Source organism: Mastigoproctus giganteus, chromosome 1, assembly GCF_048544385.1.
Source record: "Mastigoproctus giganteus isolate SK-2022 chromosome 1, ASM4854438v1, whole genome shotgun sequence".
NCBI lineage: Eukaryota > Metazoa > Arthropoda > Arachnida > Uropygi > Thelyphonidae > Mastigoproctus > Mastigoproctus giganteus.
The window spans coordinates 101,993,902-102,014,950 of record NC_143575.1 but is presented as its reverse complement, the minus strand read 5'-3'; the positions used below and the strand labels follow the sequence as shown (position 1 = coordinate 102,014,950).

Below are 21,049 nucleotides of genomic sequence, written 5' to 3'. Positions count from 1 at the left end.
AGTAGCAGGGAAAATCATGGCAATGATCAAGAATGGAATTCAGGATCATTTAGATAGAAATGGAATTCTGAGAGACACACAGCATGGTTTTGTAAAGGGAAAATCATGTTTAACAAATCTGGTGAGATATTTTTACAGGGTTACTCATGAGCTGGATTTAGGGAATAATTTCAACATTGTTTATTTAGATTTCAGCAAACCATTTGATTCAGTCCCACGTGAGCGGTTACTTTATAAGCTGGAACAGGTTGAACCACGGGGAAAATCCTTAGATGGATAGCAGGATGGCTTCAGGGCAGGAGGCAGAGGGCTGTGATAAATGTATATTCCTCAGCTTGGGTTAATCTAAGAAGTGAGGTTCCCCAAGGATCAGTATTGGGACCACTGTTGTGTTTGATTTTCTTAAATGGCATCGTTGAAGGGATAAAGGGCGTGATGACTAAATTTGCAGACGATGTAAAGATCGGTAGAGTAGTTAATGATCACCGTCAAGCACAGCTTCTTCAGTGTGACCTAGATAGACTTTTGGATGGTCAGAGAAGTGGCAGCTATGCTTCAATGCAGCAAAATGCAAGGTCTTACACCTGGGAACAGTAACCTCAAAATAACTTATACACTTGGTGGAGCTGAACTAAAGTCTGTAGTGGAAGAAAGGGAAAGGGACTTAGGAGTTACGAGTCGGTCAGACATGAAGTGCTCTAAGCATTGCAGACATCTGGCGCATAATAGCCTTAGACGCTAATGCGCCAATAAAATCATAATAAATCAATCAAGCATTGTAGACAGGTTGCAAGGAAGGCCCATGGTGTCCTGTCGATGATTTATCGAACATTTGCTAATAGGGATAAGGACGTCATAATCTCGTTATACAAGCCTATTATTAGACCACACTTGGAATACTGTGTTCAAGTATGGCGACCGCACCTAAAAAAAAAAAAAAAAAGAAAAAAAAAAAGAAAGAAAAAATACATTGAACTTCTTGAAAGTATCCAAAGACGGGTAAATCGCTTAGTGAAGATCGGTGTCCTTATGAGGAAAGACTTCGAATTTGTGGGTTGCAGAGCTTGGAAACTAGCCACCTTAGAGGAGACTTGATTGAGGTTTTAAGGTTCTCAGCGGCAAAAGGAAAATTAATGAGGACGAAATTTTCACAGTTATAAATGATTCTAGAACTAGGGGCCATAAATTAAAGTTAAGGGGGGGGAGTTTAGACTGTATTGCAGGAACTTTTATTTTAGACAGCGAGTTATAAATCACTGGAATTACTCGTAGTTACCTTCATGGGTGGTTGAGGCTGACAGTTTGGAGAAATTCAAAGATCAGCTAGATAGTTACCTACGGGAGGAGGGAAATGCATAGGTTGTTTATTTCCTTTTCTTTTATTATTTATTAATTATTTATTTTATATACTGTTTTACTTTTTCTTTGGCTGGTGCAGCATAAATCTGTTTCCTTGCAGGAGTATTAGTTTTAGTAATACTTACACATCCCAGTGTCGTATCCAGGTATCATCGTAAAGGGGGCATGGCGACCAGGCTTTTGAGTTTTTTTTTTTAGAACTCCTGCATTATTTTCTTTAATTTCAAAATTTTGGTTAAGGGAAGAGAAGAGGGCATATGCCCCCTCTTCCCAACCCTAAATACTCCTCTGACACAGCCTATGTATTTGCTCGTTCCATGAGGACCCCCAGCAGGTCTTGAAATCCCCAACACCTTGCTTTTCATTCTGCTGCATTGCTAATAGACAGACACAGCGCAAGAATCACTTACACCTCTGCCTGCAGCCTCTGTTAATCTTATTAGGGTCTGTATCCCCTTCCCGCCCTCGTGGGTAGCAGAGTTGGTAGAATCGCTGTCCTCCCCACAGCGGCTGGAAAAGACCTGACTTCGAGTCCCGTCGATTGAAATTTTATGGGCTTTTTTCACAACGTGGCTGAGTTAGTCGGTCTCAGGCGAGGGTAGCATGGTTTTTTATCCCTGAAACTCGGATTTTTCGTCCAGCAAACAGAAAATCGACCTAAGAACACATGCAGCTTACAGACAGTATACACGGAGCAATATGGCCTTAGTCATTGATGCTCCTAAAACCCTACAACAACAACAACAAATCCCTCCCCCGTACTACCAGTTTTCCGACCCATCTAACGCTGTCTGGATAGCATCAGCAAATATTCTTGCACTACTTCTATTTATGTGTATCCCATCCTTGTAAAAACATTCTCTCCTGTTAACGAGAGCACACCACTCTAAAAAAAAAATGTACCCCGTGAGCTTTATATTGTCTTTCCAGGGCTGAATTGATTGATAAACCTCTCTCACGTACTCTGTTCTACAGTGCATCTGTTGGATTGTTAGTGTGTGCTATCCTGGCTCGCGACGTTTTCTTACCATTTCTCTCTACTTGTTAAATTCTCAGAGCTCCTACACATAATATCATTAGTGTCAACGTATACTACAGTATCATATTTTGTGCCCGGAAAAGATGAGAGCTGCTGTACAACATCATACTTTAACCCTTGGCAGACATGACCTGGTCCTGTTCCATTTGGCCTTTTTTGCACAATATATTTTCCGTTTCACTGACAATCGAGTCACCAGCTATAGCTACTTTCTGTGAGACCAAATATTTCTGCTGCCCCTTGTTGTGTGATGCTAGACCATGGGCTGAAGTGTTGGGCTAGGTAGCTGAGTGCTTGATGGGTTCCTCTATTTTAATTATTCAAGCACTGATATAATCCAATCAGAAAGTCTGTTTTTTTCTTAACCTCCTCCTATTTGCAATGAACACACACACAAAACTATCCGCTATGGCTGTATCATGTCCTTCCAGAGGTAGATTTGAAAAACGAGCACAAGTAATATACTCAACATAATTTTGAATTGTAAGAGAACTGTCCTCGGAATGCTCTCCCGAGTCAAAGTATTCCCTCTTTGAGCGTTTTGCTTTATTGGTATAGTCTAAGGCATGGTTTTACTCTAAATTTAATTTTAAAATAACAAGAGAAACTAAGAGATCGAAAAGAATAACGCTACGCTAATCCCACTTATTTAACGGCAGTATTAACTGGTGTTATTGCAGACTTCAGCGCGTATCAAAGACAGAAAATATCTCCAAGCCTTATTATTGTTCGAGGATAACCGTATTAAATGCTGTAAGGCGTTTCGAAAAAGGCTACCTAACTCTTAAATCTAAAATTGGTCGTCTGTCAGCATCCCAAGAAGTGACCCAAAGGATTGATGAGGTGTACAATAGTAACTCTTTCAGATCTGAGGAGCGGAATCCGTTAGGAAGAATATGCCATCGAAAATTTTGAAAGTAGTGTGGAGAACAAAATGTTCTGTCTTGATTGCTTATAGGAAAATAATGGTGTATACATGAAAATTTGATCGGTAATAATGATTTGTGAGAAATTTCCTTTGCGCTATTTTTTAAATTAATCACATCACATTGCGCGTTCGCAATTTATCGAATTTCTAACTAATTTGTATTTATTATAAAAATTCCCAAATATACTGATTACAATGCGAAAAAAACTTTTCGATATGACCTGTAGTTTTCGAATTGTTAATATTTAAAAATAGGAATGGACTTTGTAATCCCTCTATATGCGTGCAACGTGTCTATAAATTATTCACTTGATTGTGAAGCTCCATTAAAATTTTTTGTAATGGGTATCGTAAAACGGATTGCTGCACTTAATAAAGCAACTCAAATAATTTCTTATCACACAACCGCACGTTAGTAAACCGTCCACTGGGCACCCTTCGTAGCACGTAAAATGTCAAGATGGTAGCCGATTTCATTCCAAGTGTTTTGAAGCATCTCCTGAGAAATGGAAGTAACTGCTGTTCAATCCGGTCTTCTAGCTCAGTGGCGTTGTTAACTGTTTTTTGCTTACAACTCGTCTTTTACGTAGCTCCATACAAAGAAATCCATGGGTGTGATATCCGGGGAACGAGGAGGCCATGGAATGGTACCATCCCGACCGATCCACCAGTTAGGAAATTTTTTTAAAGTAAGCTCTATTGAGGTGATGCCCCATCTTGCTGAATACAACACATGTGGCTGCGTGTCTTCCAGTTTAGATGCAGCATGCAGTTCGAGCATATCTAGATAATTTTCAGAGATCACAGTGTTTTCGTGAAAGAAAAATGCCCAATGGCCTGGCTGAAGGACGATGCTCACCACACGTTTCCCTTGGGACTATCACGCTTGTCTCCACGAACTGAGTGGGGATTTTCAGATCCATATATGCGAAAACTGTCTCTGTTAAGTTTACCAGAGAGGTGGCATGTCGTTTCATCACTGAAAACGCCATTTTCCAGAAAGTGCTCGTCTTCGTCTATACGGTTGAGAATGTGAACAGAGAATTCATCGCGTTGTGGGTTATTATGAGGCTTGATTTCCTGGACGATTTGCACTGTGTAAGCATACAGTTTCAATTTCTTACGAACCACCCTGTGCAATGTTGCTTTTGGTATTTGCAGCTGTATACACTTGCCCGGCGGATAGATTTTGTATGACTTCGATTAAACACTTCTGAATTTCCATAACTTTATCTGTAGATACACTATGCCTAATTTCTTCTTTCTGGCGCAGCATGCTGCCGGTTTCTTGAAACCATTTCAATTATTGCCCCCATTGATTGTTCCGTAGGTGAACCTTTCTGGAATTCTCATTGAAAATGTCTTTTTACAGTCACTGGAGATTTGGTATCCCATAGCCACAATACGCGCAGTGTTTGCTGGGATCAAGATTGCCAACCGCATGGGAAACAATTGATTGAGTTGCTTTGATAACTGCTGCAAACCATTTTAAGAAACATATTACAATAAAATTTTAATTGAGCTTCATTTTCCTAATATTAAAAAACAAATATTTTCTGTATTTTTTTTTTTAAATTATGAATACTTTTATGAATACTCTTACCTGCAGACAGCACGAGCCAAAAACACCAGCCAAATTTAAAGGTGAGCGTACCACCCTCGAACGGAATGACTAAATGTTTCCGGGGTAGTAGAAGAGCATAGATGGCATTAGTGAAAAGCATCAAACCACCGGTGAGTTGCATGGTATAAGCTCCATAACGGGGAACTGTACATAGCAGAACATTCATGAACATCCAGAGTGCGAATGCTCCCCTGTAAAAGAAATTCTATGTTTACTTACAAAAATTCTCCTGTGCTTTTTGTTGTCTGTGTGTTCTGTAATGTTCTGGCTGCAGAATGTATCAGATTTATAATGGATTCTTGATCAAAATAATGATTTTTTATAATTATCATAACAGTATAAATAATTACTTTGATATCTTTTATTTATGATACTTTAAAAGTACATCCCTTTCACTGCGTAGAAAAAAATAATGACCTGTATGTTTTTTTTTTTTTTTTTTTTGAAATTTGCCCCATCTTCTGTGGAAGGCACCTCTGAATAAACATTCACTGCTGTAGCTATCATAAAGTTGAATTAACGTTTGCGAATGGTCTTCGATGCAGAGGGATCGCACTGGGTACGTTTAGTCTCGAATAGTAAATTCTTACGTCTTACGCGTTTAATAGCTCAAGCTCATTAGTTTCAACGCATTTTGTCAAAAAATATAGTCACTCAAAACTCTTTAGTCTTTTCTTAATTATCTCCTGTAGCTTTTTCGATATCTGTCTATCAATGTGCCAAATGGAAGAGTTCCGATTCTACAGATTTTCTGAAAATTACTGAACTTTCGTAGTGGCTTTTTTATGGTACTACCACCCACTTTCGCCATTTTCATTTCACCTTTGGTCCACGTTCCAAACGATGTTACCATGATCTTGTATATATGTATAAACACAAATAAAAATTTTTGGTGCCTATTTTTGGTGACTTGCCAAAGCTGATTATTTTATGGAACGTCTGAAATGAAAGCTTTAAAAGCTTTAAATGGCTCTCAGTATTATTATGAATTGTTATGAGGTGTCCTCATATGTAAGACGCCTTTTTGACATTTGGTTGCTTAACGGTCGACATGCATTGGAAATTCATTTTTATTTATACCGTGTAAATTAATAAATAGATATACTCGTATATATATTGTTTTTCCTTGTTTTGCATTAGTTGGTTCAGAACCAAGAATTCAGAAGTAGTATTGCATTACTTAGTAAAATTTTTAAAAAAAATTGTTGTAATTTACTAATTATTTTAAGATTAACTTGTTTTTGTTTCTTATTTTTAGTGTATCTTTTTTTTGCCATTTTTTAGTCATGTTTATTTTCTCATTGTTATATTTTCAATTTCTCAAATTATGAATACTCTTACCTGCAGACAGCACGAGCCAAAAACACCAGCCAAATTTAAAGGTGAGCGTACCACAATTGAACGAAATGACTAAATGTTTCCGGGGTAGTAGAAGAGCATAGATGGCATTAGTGAAAAGCATCAAAGTCGAATTTTATATGCGTAATCAGCCAAAATATTCACTTATCTCTTGTATGCATACCGAATCGTCTACACTGGACATGCGCATATACACATATACAGCTAGGTCGGTCGGAGAATATTTACCGACAAGTTAAAAAGTAATTCCAACAAGTAACGTGGACATTTACATGAAGACGGCATAGTTGTCAGGGTGTTGGCAGTGCCTTAGAAATGATAGCAGTTTACTTCCCGAAAGGAAATTGCTAGTTATTTTGAGATACACCAGACGTCTCGTAAGCGACAACTCTGTATAATTAAAAGTTTATAAGCCACTATGAAAAGGTTTAATTTTCATTGGGAGATTCGGTTTGGTATAGTGCACCCTTGTATGAAGAATAGCCAGAGTTTCTCCTTTTGTAGAAAAAGTGAGAGAAATATGCCACGCCTAAGGGAAAATATTCCGAAAACCTTCTCATGAAAATGAAAATCGAAAATTACAAATATGTAGAACATTGTTACCATCTTTTGTAAAGAACAAAACATGCTTATACCGTATGAAGTAGTTAAAAAGGAAAATTTTCCCTACAGATTTCCTGAACATGTTGGTCAACCCAAAAGATGCTTTTGTTAAGATAAGTAGGTTAGGGAAAAGTAATAAATGAAAGCGATCCTTTCACTGTTACATAAAGCTTTACCATTGGTCGTGTGATGTAGGGTGATACTATCTTTTGTTTTGATACTAATTTTTCACTAATCATGAGCGACAGATGAGTATCTCCTGTTTTAGCTAACGTGAAGTCGTTCTCTCCAAAAATTGAAAGGCAAAAAAAAAAAAAAAAAAAGCATTTACCAAAACACAAGTTAAGAAACTTTCAAGGCACAATGCTTTTTTAAGAGTGATGATAGAACCTAAAGAATACCTAAAGATATTTTTGATTAAACCATTGTTGACCCACCTTTATGTTTTGTAGTTAGCACAAAACAGTCAGGAAGATGCGCTTCCTTTGTCATTTACTAAACGTAAACTCTCCCTGCCATTAGAATAAGTGTGATTGATGAACAAGTGTGAATAACTGTATTTGTCTGAAAACAATTTTTGCATGAAGCTCTCGCTGAACTGCTTTGCTAGAAACCAGACTGAGATTCACATTAATTTCTGCAGATATTTTTGTGGTACTAGTTTTGTGTTTTCGGGCTACGATCCTTTTCAGTGTCCGAAGATTTCTTACGGTCAGCTTCGATTTTCTGCCACAGTTCGTCCTGTCACATTTTGTTTTTCCACACTTGGTGAATGCAGACATCACTTTCGATACAGATGCTCTGGATACATTAAACAAATCAGTAGTTTTAATCACCGATTCCCCCTGATAAACGTGCGCTGACAGTTTGATCTCTTTGGAATTCAGACACGTCCGTCATTTTCTTCATATATTTTTCATATGTTTTGTTTTTATATCACCTATAAATAAACATCAGCTTTTGTTGTTTTTCCTTCATAGTACATGCAAGAAACAAAACCAATCATCACTGCATGTTCATAAATACGTAATACAGCCATTAAAAAACTACTACTTTCATATCAGATATTTCCATTATTTTTTCCACCCCTTGTACTTCATTCAGTTATATTGAATGGAGAACAAGGGGTGCATATACTTCTTCATTAAAGTTTATTGAATGAAGTATATGCGCCCTTGATCTGGTATTCTAGTTCATTCGAAAGATGTGCGCTCAGCTTTAGGTCTGAACACTAAACCAGGATTTATACAGCTTGCTGTATGGGACGGAACATTATCGTGATGGAACAAGGAGGTACCATTTCCATTGACTACCAGAATATTGACACCAGGGAATTGTCTATTAGTTCGGTATTTGACTCGTAATTTATGGTTTTTGGCAATACAGCCAACGGACCGTATCCAAAGCATGAGATGTGACCTCCCACTGCATAACCTTACCTTCCTCTTCTGAATTTCATTTGAGGGTACTTATTTATTTATTATTTTTTTAATACTTTGTTGCGGCCTCCAGGGTTTCCCCTATATGCCGCTGTAGCTTCTGAAGGCGCTAGGCCAAGGTTGGCAACTGTGTGTGTGTGTGTTTTATGTAATATACGTGTGCGTTTTGTTATGTTGGGTGTTGAGTGCCGGCGCCTGGCATTTCGCAGCCAGGGGGCATGGAACATCTGGTCCCCTGACTCCCATCCCAAGCCACGTGGAGGCAGCCAGGTACATTTGAGGGTACAATGTATTGCGGTTTATGACGATCTCAATGCATTCTCAACATTTGCCCTCATTTGACTTCTAAAACCTGAGTAATACCACTCGTCTCAATACATACCTATTTCTGCTGTTTCGTGGTTCAAGAATGTTGGGCTAGTTGCCATTACAAATGATGCATTGCCTTTCGTTTGTGTGATGTGGCCTTGTAAGCAGCTCCACTAGCTCTGTCTCTCTCACACTGCCATTAATGTCCATGCAGTGCGATCGCTACGGACTGCAGATACATTTAATGGAAAATCTTGTGGACATCTGGAACTCCAACGTTGTTTTTCAAAAACGTCCAACAATTGCCATTTTTATTTTATTTTATTTTTTTGGCTTAATTGATCGCCTGCATGCATCTATACTGCCCTCTTCTTCCATCTTTTAACTACATTGGCTACGGTTGATTTTGCAAATTTCAGACGTGTAGCTATTGCATGCAGCGATAAATTGTTGATATGGCATTGGACGATTGCCTCTTTTGAAATGGCTTAAGTTTCTGTTGCGATTCATTGTGCTAGTTTGCAACATATTTGCTATTTTATGCGCACTTTTTAACCCATTCCTGCTTTGCATACATATCATTCTCTTCATTAACTACATTGGCAGCTGTCTCAGAATACTTTTGATATGTTAATGTGTGTGCGATTACTGTGTGATTAAAATAGATTTTATATAACGCTTGGGTTTTTATTTTAATTTCTTCGTAACAACATGGGCTATGGCTTTTGCTGGAGAGTATCATACGATACGGAAGTGTTCTACGTATTATATTGAAGTAAACTTCTCTTATTATTTTACAAATATTGATATCAACGTAGAACATATTGAGCATTACAGCTCTGGTTCATACTATCAAAATAATATGCTTAAGATTATTTTGCCCTCTTTATGATCGATAGATATATCTGGTATGAAATGCTTTGTTCATCTCTTTGATGGTCGTGCAGCAGCGATTTTCCAACACGTTTCCTGTTAACTATCCCATATTTTCTGTTATATCGGAGAAAAAAATTCTATAGGTGTTTGAAGGTCATTCTTCAACTGCCCTCTTATCTCTCATTCTGTATACCTTGCATTTCACTTTCATAATCCATGGTACCGACTGCTTACGTAAGCAGTACCTTTCTTACATCAATAGTTCGTTTATGATAAGAGGTGAAACTGCGCGATGAATGCGGAATATTTAGTCAATAATCATGATCCTCTTGTAGAAATTCTCTGTTCTATAAAACAACACATTTCGCTTTGCCAACGTTGCCAAGAATCTGCAACTCTTAGTATATGTATTTTTTGAATTTATGCGCGTTATTTAAAATGTTTATGGCTTGTATAATTACTACAACTTTTCTTATATTCAGTGGTCTTTCAGTCGCAGAAGTAATCATGTTCTACTGACATCCAGCGTCATGAAATACTACTATTCAGATTGCTTTTCGGCTGTCAACCTAGATCATCTCGGTGGTCTTCTTACACATTTTTTTCGAATATAGTTATATGCAGCAATATGTTGTCTACTTGAGGCTAAAACTTTTGTGTTGTCCTAATTATGTAAGTCTAAGTATGTAAGTGTTAATTTTAGTGGAATTATATGTAGTTTAGAAGCCGTTGTGGAGTTGGATGTAGTCGCGATGGTTTACTTTAGTACCTCAATTAAGAGTACGGGCAAGACAGGCGAAAACTGAATACGAGAAATCACTTGTCAAAGAAAATTGAAAAAGCATGGAGGAGTTCCTCTTTTACGTGAATGCAGAAAGGAAAAGAGTGAATCACATAGGACTCTTATTTGATGGAAGCGGAAGACGCATAGTGATAGACGAGTTGAATAGATACTTGGCAATGATATTTACAATTGAAAGACCATTCAAACCACGTCTAAGAATCACTTTTTATAGACACTAGCTCATATACAAAGTGCAACGTTAAAAATCATATCTTTAAAAATATACAATAATTATTGTCAGCAAAATATCCAATATTAAAAGATTTAATCATTAAATGTTATCATAAGTACCTAATAAAATTTAGTGCCTCAATTAAATTTTATAAAAATAATAAGAAAAGTTTTTTAATAACAACTAATGCTTTTTAATTGAAATAAAATGATTGGGAAAAGGTATACGAAGATCCGGTCTATAGCTGTAGACTAATAAAAGCATGAAATGAAGGGAAGATTATTTTTCCTCATAGTTCTGTATTTAATTTGAAATGTCATTGGATTGCTAGTGATTTTTAAAGGCACTCTTAATTTTATATCAGATAAAAACAATTATTAAGCAGTGATTTTTAACTTATCTCATATATTAATTTTAATCTCTGGGTTTGCCTCCTGATGAATAGTGGTTTCAAATAATATCTATTTAAAGAATGGTACGTATTACTGTGAAAGGGTCGGATTTTACTTTTCCTTAGCAGGTATTTGACAATATGGGTTTTAATGTTAGCTGCAGTAGTATCAGGGAAGTAAACAGAACCTTGGTTAGTTTTGAGTCAAGGAACAGTGGGACTGGTTTTAAAAAGACTATCTTCATATATATTTTTTATGATTTGGTTCACTTAGGGAGTAAAAGAATATATTTGAACTTAACACTCAAATCAAAACTCGGCATATCATACTGTATATTGCCTCCGCAGATATAACCGGAGATATTTGCAATTGTATGGATTCGGCGACTTTAAAAATGCTGATCTACCTCCTAATATTAATTGATTATCATGCAATAATTATGTGATGTTATATTTTTATTTAGGTCCCCAAAATAGTTTTTTTTTTAGATCGCCGAGACCTTACATCTGCCGATATTTAAGGATCTTTACATTTCCTGATATTGCTAGTAGCTCAGGTACCAAAGAAATATAATGAGTTTTGAAAATTTCTGCAATCAAGCTAGTTTTTGCAGGATAAAAACATCTTTATATCATCCGCATCAGTAGATTTAATCGTTTAGAGCATAGGTGTCAAACTCAAGTAGGAACGGGGCCACTAAACCTTATACAAAGGGTACTAGGAAAGTTTTGCAATACAGCTTTGTTTATTTAATTTTTTCAAAGTAATTTCCTCTACATTCAATACCCCTCTCCATCCTCCGAAACCAATCTTTAAACCAGTTCTGCCAAGTTTCACTAGGGAGTAAAGCACACTCGTTGTCCCAAGCCCGTAGAAGGTCCTCATCACTGGAAAACCGCCTCCCTTTTAGCTTCATTTTCACATGCGGGAACAGTGCAAAGTCGCAGGGAGCAAGGTCTGGCCTGTAGGGAGGGTGCTCGAGAAGTTTCAGTCCTGTCGTGGTCAAATATTCGGTGCAGGCTTTGGCGCGGTGAACTGCAGCATTATCGTGATGGAGGGTACCAGGTGTCCATTCTTGACTTTGGCCGCAGGTTCTTCATAGATCCAATGACTTTAGGCAGGCATTGTTCAGTATATCACTTAGCTGTGACTGTCTTCTGCGTGTCCAAAACGACACGTTCCACAATTCCACTCGATTTGAAAAATACAGCTATCATTTTCTTCTTTACAGATCGGGATTTTCTGACAATTACGGGTGTGTCGTCATCATCAAAGACCCAAACTTTGTTTTTAGCCTTGGTCGGCAGATCGTAATAGTACAGCCAAGTCTCGTCACCTGTCACGATGTTGTTCACATACCGAGATTGTTCCTTATCAAACTTTTTTAACATCTCCCGGCACCAAGTCACACGTCGTGTCATCTGCTCTTCAGTCAGTTGATGCGGCACCCAGAGAGAACAAAGTTTCTTCACGTGCAAATAATCTTGCAGAATCGAACGAATTGCTGGTGCATTTAGGCCCAAAGTATCCTCTATCTGTTGGTAGGTCACTCGCCTGTTTTCGTCAAGCATTTTCCTCACAGCAGTAACGTTTTCCTCCGTAACTGACGTTCGTGGCCTTCCCGGCCTCTCAGAATCCTCCAGAGTGAAATTTGCCCTTTGGAATTCTCTATATCACCTGAATATCGTTGTACGATTTGGACAATCATCATCTAGTGCAAGAGTCATTTCTTCTAAGCACTGGTCTATGGTTAAACCACGCACGAAAGTATACCGCAAAACTGTCCTTATCTCATTTCGTGACCACGATGCCATCGCAAGTACTTTACACTCTCACTACTAATGAATACCTGAGCCCATCTACTTGGTGCGGCGCTACTATGCACGTATGAACATGTCTCAACATGCAGCAACAAGCAGCTTCCTGTGATTCATTGTTGCGTTATATTGCAAAACTTTCCTAGTACCCTTTGTATGAAGATCAGTGCGGGCTGCAAGTTAATTGACTTGCGGCCCGAAGTGATCAAGGCCCACAGTTTTGACTTGCGGCCCGCAATTTCAAGTTAATTGACTTAACTTGAAAACGCATTGGTTTTCAATATTTATATGTATTTGTATTTATTTATTAACACGCGCATGCATACAAATCAGATAGGAATTATAGATAAAGAAAAACATCTAATTTTATGTTTTAATAGCGAATAGATTCAAAATCACTACAAAAGATATCACAACAAAAAATTCAAAATTAATTTATTATTGTTTTCTAGAAACTTGACATCTTTTGAGAGAAACTATTTTATCAATATCGGATATAGAATTTCATTATTTTTAGTTTTAAAATGGAATAATATCCGTGTTTTATTTTATTTTTATTATATTGTTGATTTCCCAATTAAATTTTAATCTGATTCGGACCGTACTCGGGAGTGTTGTGGGCTGCACCGGCTCACGAGCTGCGTGTTTCACACTTCTGGTTTAGAGAATACTGAAAAAGTTGCCATTTATGTAATAATTAAAAGAGCGGTCCCGAGGATGAATCCTGCGGTAGTCCCCATAAAAATATAAATTCTTTAGAGATATTCCATAAGTAATTAATTTTGTATAACTGTTCGTGATGTAATCACTTATCTAATCTGTTAATGGGGGAAATCACTCCGACTGCAGTTTCAGTTTTGACACCCTATGATTCATATATACTTCTAAGACTATACAAGTGTACAAGGTGATTCAGGAGAACAGTAAATATTTGTAGGAGGAATAGTAAATATTGAGGTTATAGTATCGGTTATTCTGAGTAAAAGAGTTCATATAAAAATGTGTCCCATTCTCAATGGATACGGAGATACAGCTGTTTGAAATTGGTGCGCACAAAGCCATTATGAGAGGTATTAAAGAACGATAAATGACTTATTGTTTGTATTTGTTGACTTTTTTTGGATGACACAAATAACTGACAATTTTTTTACAGTTCACAATATATGTTTGAAAATCCCACCGCAAACCTCAATGCACTTTGTAACTCTTGTGATAATATGACATGTTGTTCTTCTGAGGGCGTTTTGCGAGCGAGCAGTTCGTCTCTTGTATTCGCCTTTTCTTTGTATACTGCGCTTTTCATCCATCCTCACAAAGAAAAATCTAACGGAATGAGGTCTGGAGACCTTGGTGGCCAATGAACGGGATCACCGCGGCCTATCCATCGTTCAGGGAAAGTTAGATTTAAATATTGTATCCCCAGACAGGTATAATGTGCAGGAGCTCCGCCATGCTGAAAGTACATACCAATCCTTGTAGCCAAGGGAACATCGTCCAATAGTAGTGGAAGTTCGTTTTGCAGAAATTCTAGGTAAATGCGCCCTGTAAGACGATTTTGTAACACAACAGGCCCAATCAACTGATTGTGGATGATACCGTTTACAGAGAAGCGATGTCGAAAATTTGTTTGTCCAGTGGCATGTGGATTTTCGTCTGACCACCTATGAGATTTACGGGTGTTGTTGATAGCGTCACGAGTGTTAGTAGCTATCTCGCTGAACAGTATTAATGGGATTAATCGGCGATTAGCATTTGCCCATCGACAAAATTCCAATCGCTAGTCGTCGTCTCCTGGTTGAAGATGTTGCACCCCCCCCCCGTAATATTCGCCATACTCTTGTCTGTCTGCGTGGGTAGCACAGTGGTATCGTCACCGTCCTCCCCACACTGGGTGGAAAAGGCCCGGGTTCGAATCCCGTCGATGACGCGAGGAACTTTAATGGGCTTTTTTCACTCCGGGGCTGAGTTAGTCGGTCTCAGGCGTATATAGCAAGGTTTTCCCCCTCAGAAACTGGGGTTTTTTCGTCCAGCAAAACAGGCAAATCGACCAGAGAACACACGCAATTTACAGACACGAATACGGGTTAATGTAATCATTTACGGGTAACCCTAATATAATAATAAAAAAAAAATACTCGTGTCAGTGGAACACCGATATGCGTAGAAATTCTTCGTGTGCTAATAGTAGGACTATGTTCTACCGACTGAAGAATGTGTTCTAATTCATTCACATTTTGTTCAGAAGAAATATGAGCGCTGGGAACTGTACCAATCTCACGCAGTTTTGTGTAAACACTAGTAAACTCTCTTGAATCCGGTATTCTGCGGTTAGGAAACCGTCGACAGTATTCTCTACAAGCAGCAGTAGCACTTCCACCATAAAAACCGTAGACAAACACCACATTGTTATATTCAGCATGTGCAGCATTCTTAACAACATTTCTAATACCAAACAGTGTCAGGTTATAACTGCTTCTTGGTCACATCTGATTTAGGGAGCTATGCGCCAGTTTCAAACAGCTGTATCCCCGTATCCATTGAGAATTGGACACATGTTTATATGAACTTTATGTACTCAGAATAATCGATAGTATAACCTCCCAAAATATTTACTATTCCTCCTGAATCTCCCTGTATATACATATATAACAAGAAGTAACGGGGAGCTCCATGACATATTCATGATAATAGAGAACGCATAAGTTAGTAGTATTGTCGATTAGATCTCTTGACGATGGCGAGGTATTATGCTCATTAAGGAAGGGTACGAGGCTTTCAAAATCGCGAATAAGTGAAATCTAAATGGGAGGAAAGCTGTAAGAAGCGGAAAAGAAGGATAATCTGAAGTCATTCTTATTAAAATAAGTATAAACAAGGAGCTCAGAGTAACGGAGTCACCAGAATTAGAATGAAAGCGAAGCTAGGTCTAGTTAAGTTTGACTAATAAATCTACAGTTTTAAAATACTAGTCTGCTATATATTTTTTAATGTTGTTCTATCTGTTTGTAGTCTTTTTGTTACTTTGTTTAATCCCTTTTAGTTAAGTGTTTTTCCAGATGAACTGTGCTGGACTTCTTAAATTGAGAACAAATAAGGAAAATTTTTAATGATTATTTTGTTTGTTTTGCTTAAGACAAAAAGTAATATATATTTTACTTAAAACTAAAAAAAAAAGTGTTAATTTGCTTATCCTCTTCTGTTGCACGCTGTAGTTTTTGCAGGATATAAAAATTTAATGATGTAGAAGTAATAACAATAGTTTAACTCTAAAAAATATTTAGAGTACTCTATTGTTTCGTGTAGGATACGTAAATTATTCATGTAGCGACCAGTTTTTCGAAGCAGTAAAGAAGTTTTAACCCACTTAGCGCTTCCCTTCCTAAAACTGCTTAACTTCCGCATTTTCGAGAACACTAGCAAAAGACTTCTATTATTATCAACTACTACTTCTTAAAAAGAAAATTACAGTCCAGTTCACTAAAGAACACCAACTACTGTGCAGTTAAGGAGCATGGCTTGGTTACAATCTGGTTGTCGCTCACACTAAAGCGTGTTTTTTATCGGCATTAATCAGATTCAGTTGTTTGGTTCCTGCATTTTAGTTTCATATTGTCCATGATTTGCTTAATACACTATAAGCAAACAAATTTATATATAGCAGCGGTTTTCAAACTGGAGGGAATCCAGTGGCACTCTTTCCTGATGTCTGCAATTATATCTGAAATAGTATAATTGAAATAAAGTTATTGAGAGAACAGATGGCTTAACAACGACGAAATTTAATTATGCATAAGTCTGAGGTTGTGGTTTAGACTAGAATTATCCACTTAAAACAAACTAGAATTATCCACTTTCTCCAGTTGCAGTACTCTGCTTGAATAATTCGTATAGAAATCACCCTCTGGAGCAGGACGGTGGTCATAATCACCGTTTTCACACCTGGTGGAAAAGGCACGAGTTCAAATCCCGTCATTGACACGAGGATTTTTTGTGGACTGTTTTCAGTGTGGCTGAGTTCATCAGTCTGAGGAAAGGGTAGCATGGTTTTTCTCCCTGAAACTCGGAGTCTTCGTCCAGCAAACAGACCGAAGAAAACACATCAGGTACAGACAAAATGTACTGACGCTCGTGTCTCAGTAACAGCATCACGCGTTCTTACTATGCGATATACGCTCAGTGATCACTGAATTGTAACCATGTATCTAATATTGTGTTGGGCCACTGTTTGCACTGATAGCAGCAGCTATTCGCCTAAGCATTGACTCCACTAGATATCTGAAGACGTTCGTAGGGATCTGCAGCCATGCTGCCTGCACAGTGTTGTAATAGATGACGGATTTATGTCCATACACCTCACTTCCCGTTCCAAAACATCCCATAGGTGTTCAGTTGGATTGAGATTAGGCGAATTTGGAGGCCAATCCAGATGGGTGATATCTTCACTGTGTTCCTCCAACCAATCGTGCACAGTTCAGGCCCGATGACATGGCGCATTGTCGTCTTGGAAGATTGCGTTTCTGTCCGGGATAAATGCACGCGGTCTCATAAGAGCTAAAACTATTATATTTATATTATATTTAGGCCGCCCGAATAATTAAATTCAAACCGGCCAGCTGTGTCTTATGTCTGTTAATTGCGTGTGTTCTATGGTCGATTTGTCTGTTTGCTGGACGAAAAAACCCCAGTTTCTTGGGAAAAATCCTCCTTGCGATCTACGCCTGAGCCCGACTAACTCAGCCACGGAGTGAAAAAAGTCCATTAAAGTTCCTCACGTCATCGACGGGATTCGAACCCGGGACTTTTCTAACCGGTGTGGGGAGGACGATGACGATACCACTGTGCTACCACGCAGACCGATCTCATAAGAGCTACCTTACCGGTGAAACGTTGGTCCGTACGCAGCAGGGGTTCTAGTTCTTGTCAGAAATACATGCCCCATATTAAGCAACCGTCGCCACATGACTGGATATTGGGAACCATTCCCGATGGGTCCATGGACTCGTGTTGCTTTGCGTCACTGCCTTCATGAGTAGCACAGTTGGTAGAATTGCCGTCCTGCGCACACCGGGTGGAAAAGACTTGAGTTCAAGTCCCGTCAATGACGTGAGGAATTTTTATAGGCCTTTTTCACAAGTGGCTGAGTTAGTCGAGGGTAGGATGGTTTTTCCTACCCGAAACTCGGGTTTTTCGTCTAAAAAACAGAAAATCGACCACAGTGCACGCAATTTACAGACAGTATACAAGGAGCAATATAGCCTTAGTCGCTGATGCCCCATAAAACCTTATTTTAACAACAACAATTTTTCACCACAAATTAAGGCTCCTTTCGGCTTGTATGCAGCACATTGTCATTTGGGATATTATGCTTGCACACCCCATAATAACATTAGCATTAGTAGAGGCATATTATGCAAGAAAGCAAGGATCAGTGAAAAAAAATAATAAATAACCCTTTCCATTTCTCCCATCCATTCGGTCCAAACGTTTTTCCAGTTCTTCCTTGAATCGTTGTGTCAACTTCCACAACGACAGATGGAAGTTTGTCCAGCTATCAACCACCCGCTGGCTAAAGGAAAATTTCCGCACATCTGTTCTATAGCTGTCTTTCCTCAGTTTAAATGCATGCCCACTGAGGAGCGCAGTCCGAGCAAGAGGAAGAATTCCATCAGTATTGAACTTGCTCAAATCATTCAAGGCCTTATATACTTCAATCTGTCATTGCATTCTCAACTGTCGCACAGTGACCTGCTGTTGAGCCTGTACAAACGCATTGCACCTTAACCAGCGGGCCCTGAGCAACTGACAAGAGATGCCGTTTTTCATTTTGAAGCATCCAACTGACGATCTCATACAATCATACAGTAGCAGTTATTTTCCATAACTGCTACTTTATCACTTTGAACTGTACAAAAAAATCAAGTTTTCGGGAGAAACAACGATGTCAAACTCGCCTGAGTCTTACTAACTCAGCCACATTGTCAAAAAACTCCTAAAATGTTCTAACGTCATCGACGGGACTCGAACTCAGGTCTTTTCCACCTGGTGTTCGGGAGTAAGCATACACGTAAACAACGGCAGTCAACCTTAGACCATTGCTCCCAGCACGGGCAAGAATTCAGCATATTCCCTAACAAGGATCAACACGGTGTGTCTAACTATGGATAGACACTCCACAAACAGAACCTATCCAGAGATAAATTTTCTTCAAATTAACGCTCAACGTGCAAAAACAGTAGTTGACAAGCTCAATCATAAAGCATAAGAAAGAAAAATTGACGTAATTCTTATACAGAAACCTTATACATATAATGGCAATGTAATTGGATACCCCTCCTGCTACAGAATAATCCACCGTACAACGGAAACCCCATGGGCCGCAATAGCAGTCAAAAATACTGAAATAATCGTTACTAAGGAAACGTCCCTCTGCACTTCTATCAGTGTCTGCGCTGAACTTTCCACAGTCTTGGGATCCCTGCATGTGCCTTCGGTCTATTCTAGACCAGGCCGACATGGTTATAGTCACAAATCTTCTTCAAAAAGCTCTGGATACTCTCCCTGGCTCTAAAATTCTCGTCGCTGTGAGCGCTAACTGGCGTTCTCGATTTTGTCACAGTACCACACTTGACCGAGCTGGGACCCGTTGCGGTGAGGATCTCCGAAATTTCATCACTGCAGTAAACCTTCAGGTACTCAATCAGCCTGGAAATCTCCCTACCTTCAGCTCCACACATTGGGAGAGTACAATAGACATCTCTCTGGTCACCCCTTAAATACCCCAAAAATTACCAAATGGAGAGTACAAGAATCCTGGAAAACGTCTGACCATCGAGCCATCACCTTTTCTTTTGGTCAGACTGTTGACAGCCCCACCCATACAGCAGGGCATCGTTCGCATTTGCACGAAGATAGCTAACTGGACTCTCTTTAAACAAGCCCTCAAAGAAAACTATTTGAAGTATCCCTCTTATCACTCACGATGCACTCGAAAAATGCATTCCAACGCTGACCAAAATCATTTAAGAGGCATGCACTGAATACATCCCTAAAAGGAAGCCCTTTAGAAACGCAGTTCTTTGGTGGAATGCAGAATTTGGTAATCTCAGAAAGGGCCTGTAGAAATACATATACAGAGACAATACTAAAATAAAATCAAAAGATCCACCTGGCAACAATTAGTCTCGACAACAGGAAATAATAACCCATAGAGACTCGTGTACTTATAGTCACGAATAAGTTCCCCAGAGGGGAAATTGTAAATGCGACTACAAAACCTGACGGAGCTGCTACCATGACTTGGAAGACTCAGTCAAGAATCTTTTAAACCTTCTCTTTCCCTATCATAGTGACCTTCTGACCTATGACCAAAACCAAATAGTCACCGTGAAGAATGATTACCCCTCAGACAACGTTGAAGAACCATTCATAATGGATGAACTTTCAGGCTACCACAAGACTAGGGATGAAAGACTCCAGGCCATGACCTCCTGGAGATAGATATCATCAAAAAAATTGCAGAGTACTACTCGCTGTGGCTGCTCTCCATCTTCAATAGGTGCCTTGAGTGTGGTGAGTTTCCTGCAAATTAGAAGAATGCTCAGCTTAAATTAATCTTGAAAAGCCCAGACAACCTATCGAAAAACCCGAAATTGTACTGTCCGATAGTGCTCCTTCCCGTGCCAGCTAAATCGATGGAAAGACTGCTACTTTATAGACTCAACAACCATTACATTGCCGTGAACTTAAGCAAGGAACCAGTACAGTAGACGCAATTCACCACCTGATCTCTTCAGCTAAAACACAGATTCCAAGTGCTATATATCAATAATAGTTGACTTCGAGGGAGCATTCGATAGGATATGGTGGCCGAGTATCCTTAGGAGGTCAGGTCAACATCCGAACCAACTTATAAAAAGTTTCAGCGCTTCACCAAACTAGTTAGGTAAACACGGCTTCCTGGCTTCCATTCTCCTGGACGAGTTCCTGGGGATGGCTCTTGAGCAAGACTCCTCAATGGCATATGCTGATTACCTCGTCCTGATAATCCATGCTGAGACTAGGGTCCAGCTGGAATCTAGATCCAACCATGCAATTAGAAAACTACAGGACTGGGCTGCCTTACATCGACTCCCCATTTCCGGAGAAAAGGCCAAGTCAATGGGTGGAACTTTGTTGTACTGTTCGTTTATTCCCTAAATTCTTCCTCAGTGATACCTTTCCTGTTTAAGTGAACACTATCTTGCAAAATAAATTCTGTTTACCAACTAAAGCCCTCAATTTTGAGAAAA

General features: G+C 38.8%; 1 protein-coding gene across 2 annotated transcripts in view; it reads right to left on the bottom strand.

Moving 5' to 3' along the window:
• LOC150091062 (dual oxidase maturation factor 2-like) overlaps positions 1-21,049 on the bottom strand; it is a 228,812-nt gene that overhangs the window by 52,361 nt on the left and 155,402 nt on the right. For both annotated transcript variants that reach the window (XM_090381525.1, XM_090381516.1), the window contains exon 7: positions 4,930-5,141. In XM_090381525.1, the coding sequence (XP_090237651.1) occupies positions 4,930-5,141 (212 nt within the window). The remainder of the gene's footprint in view (positions 1-4,929; positions 5,142-21,049) is intronic.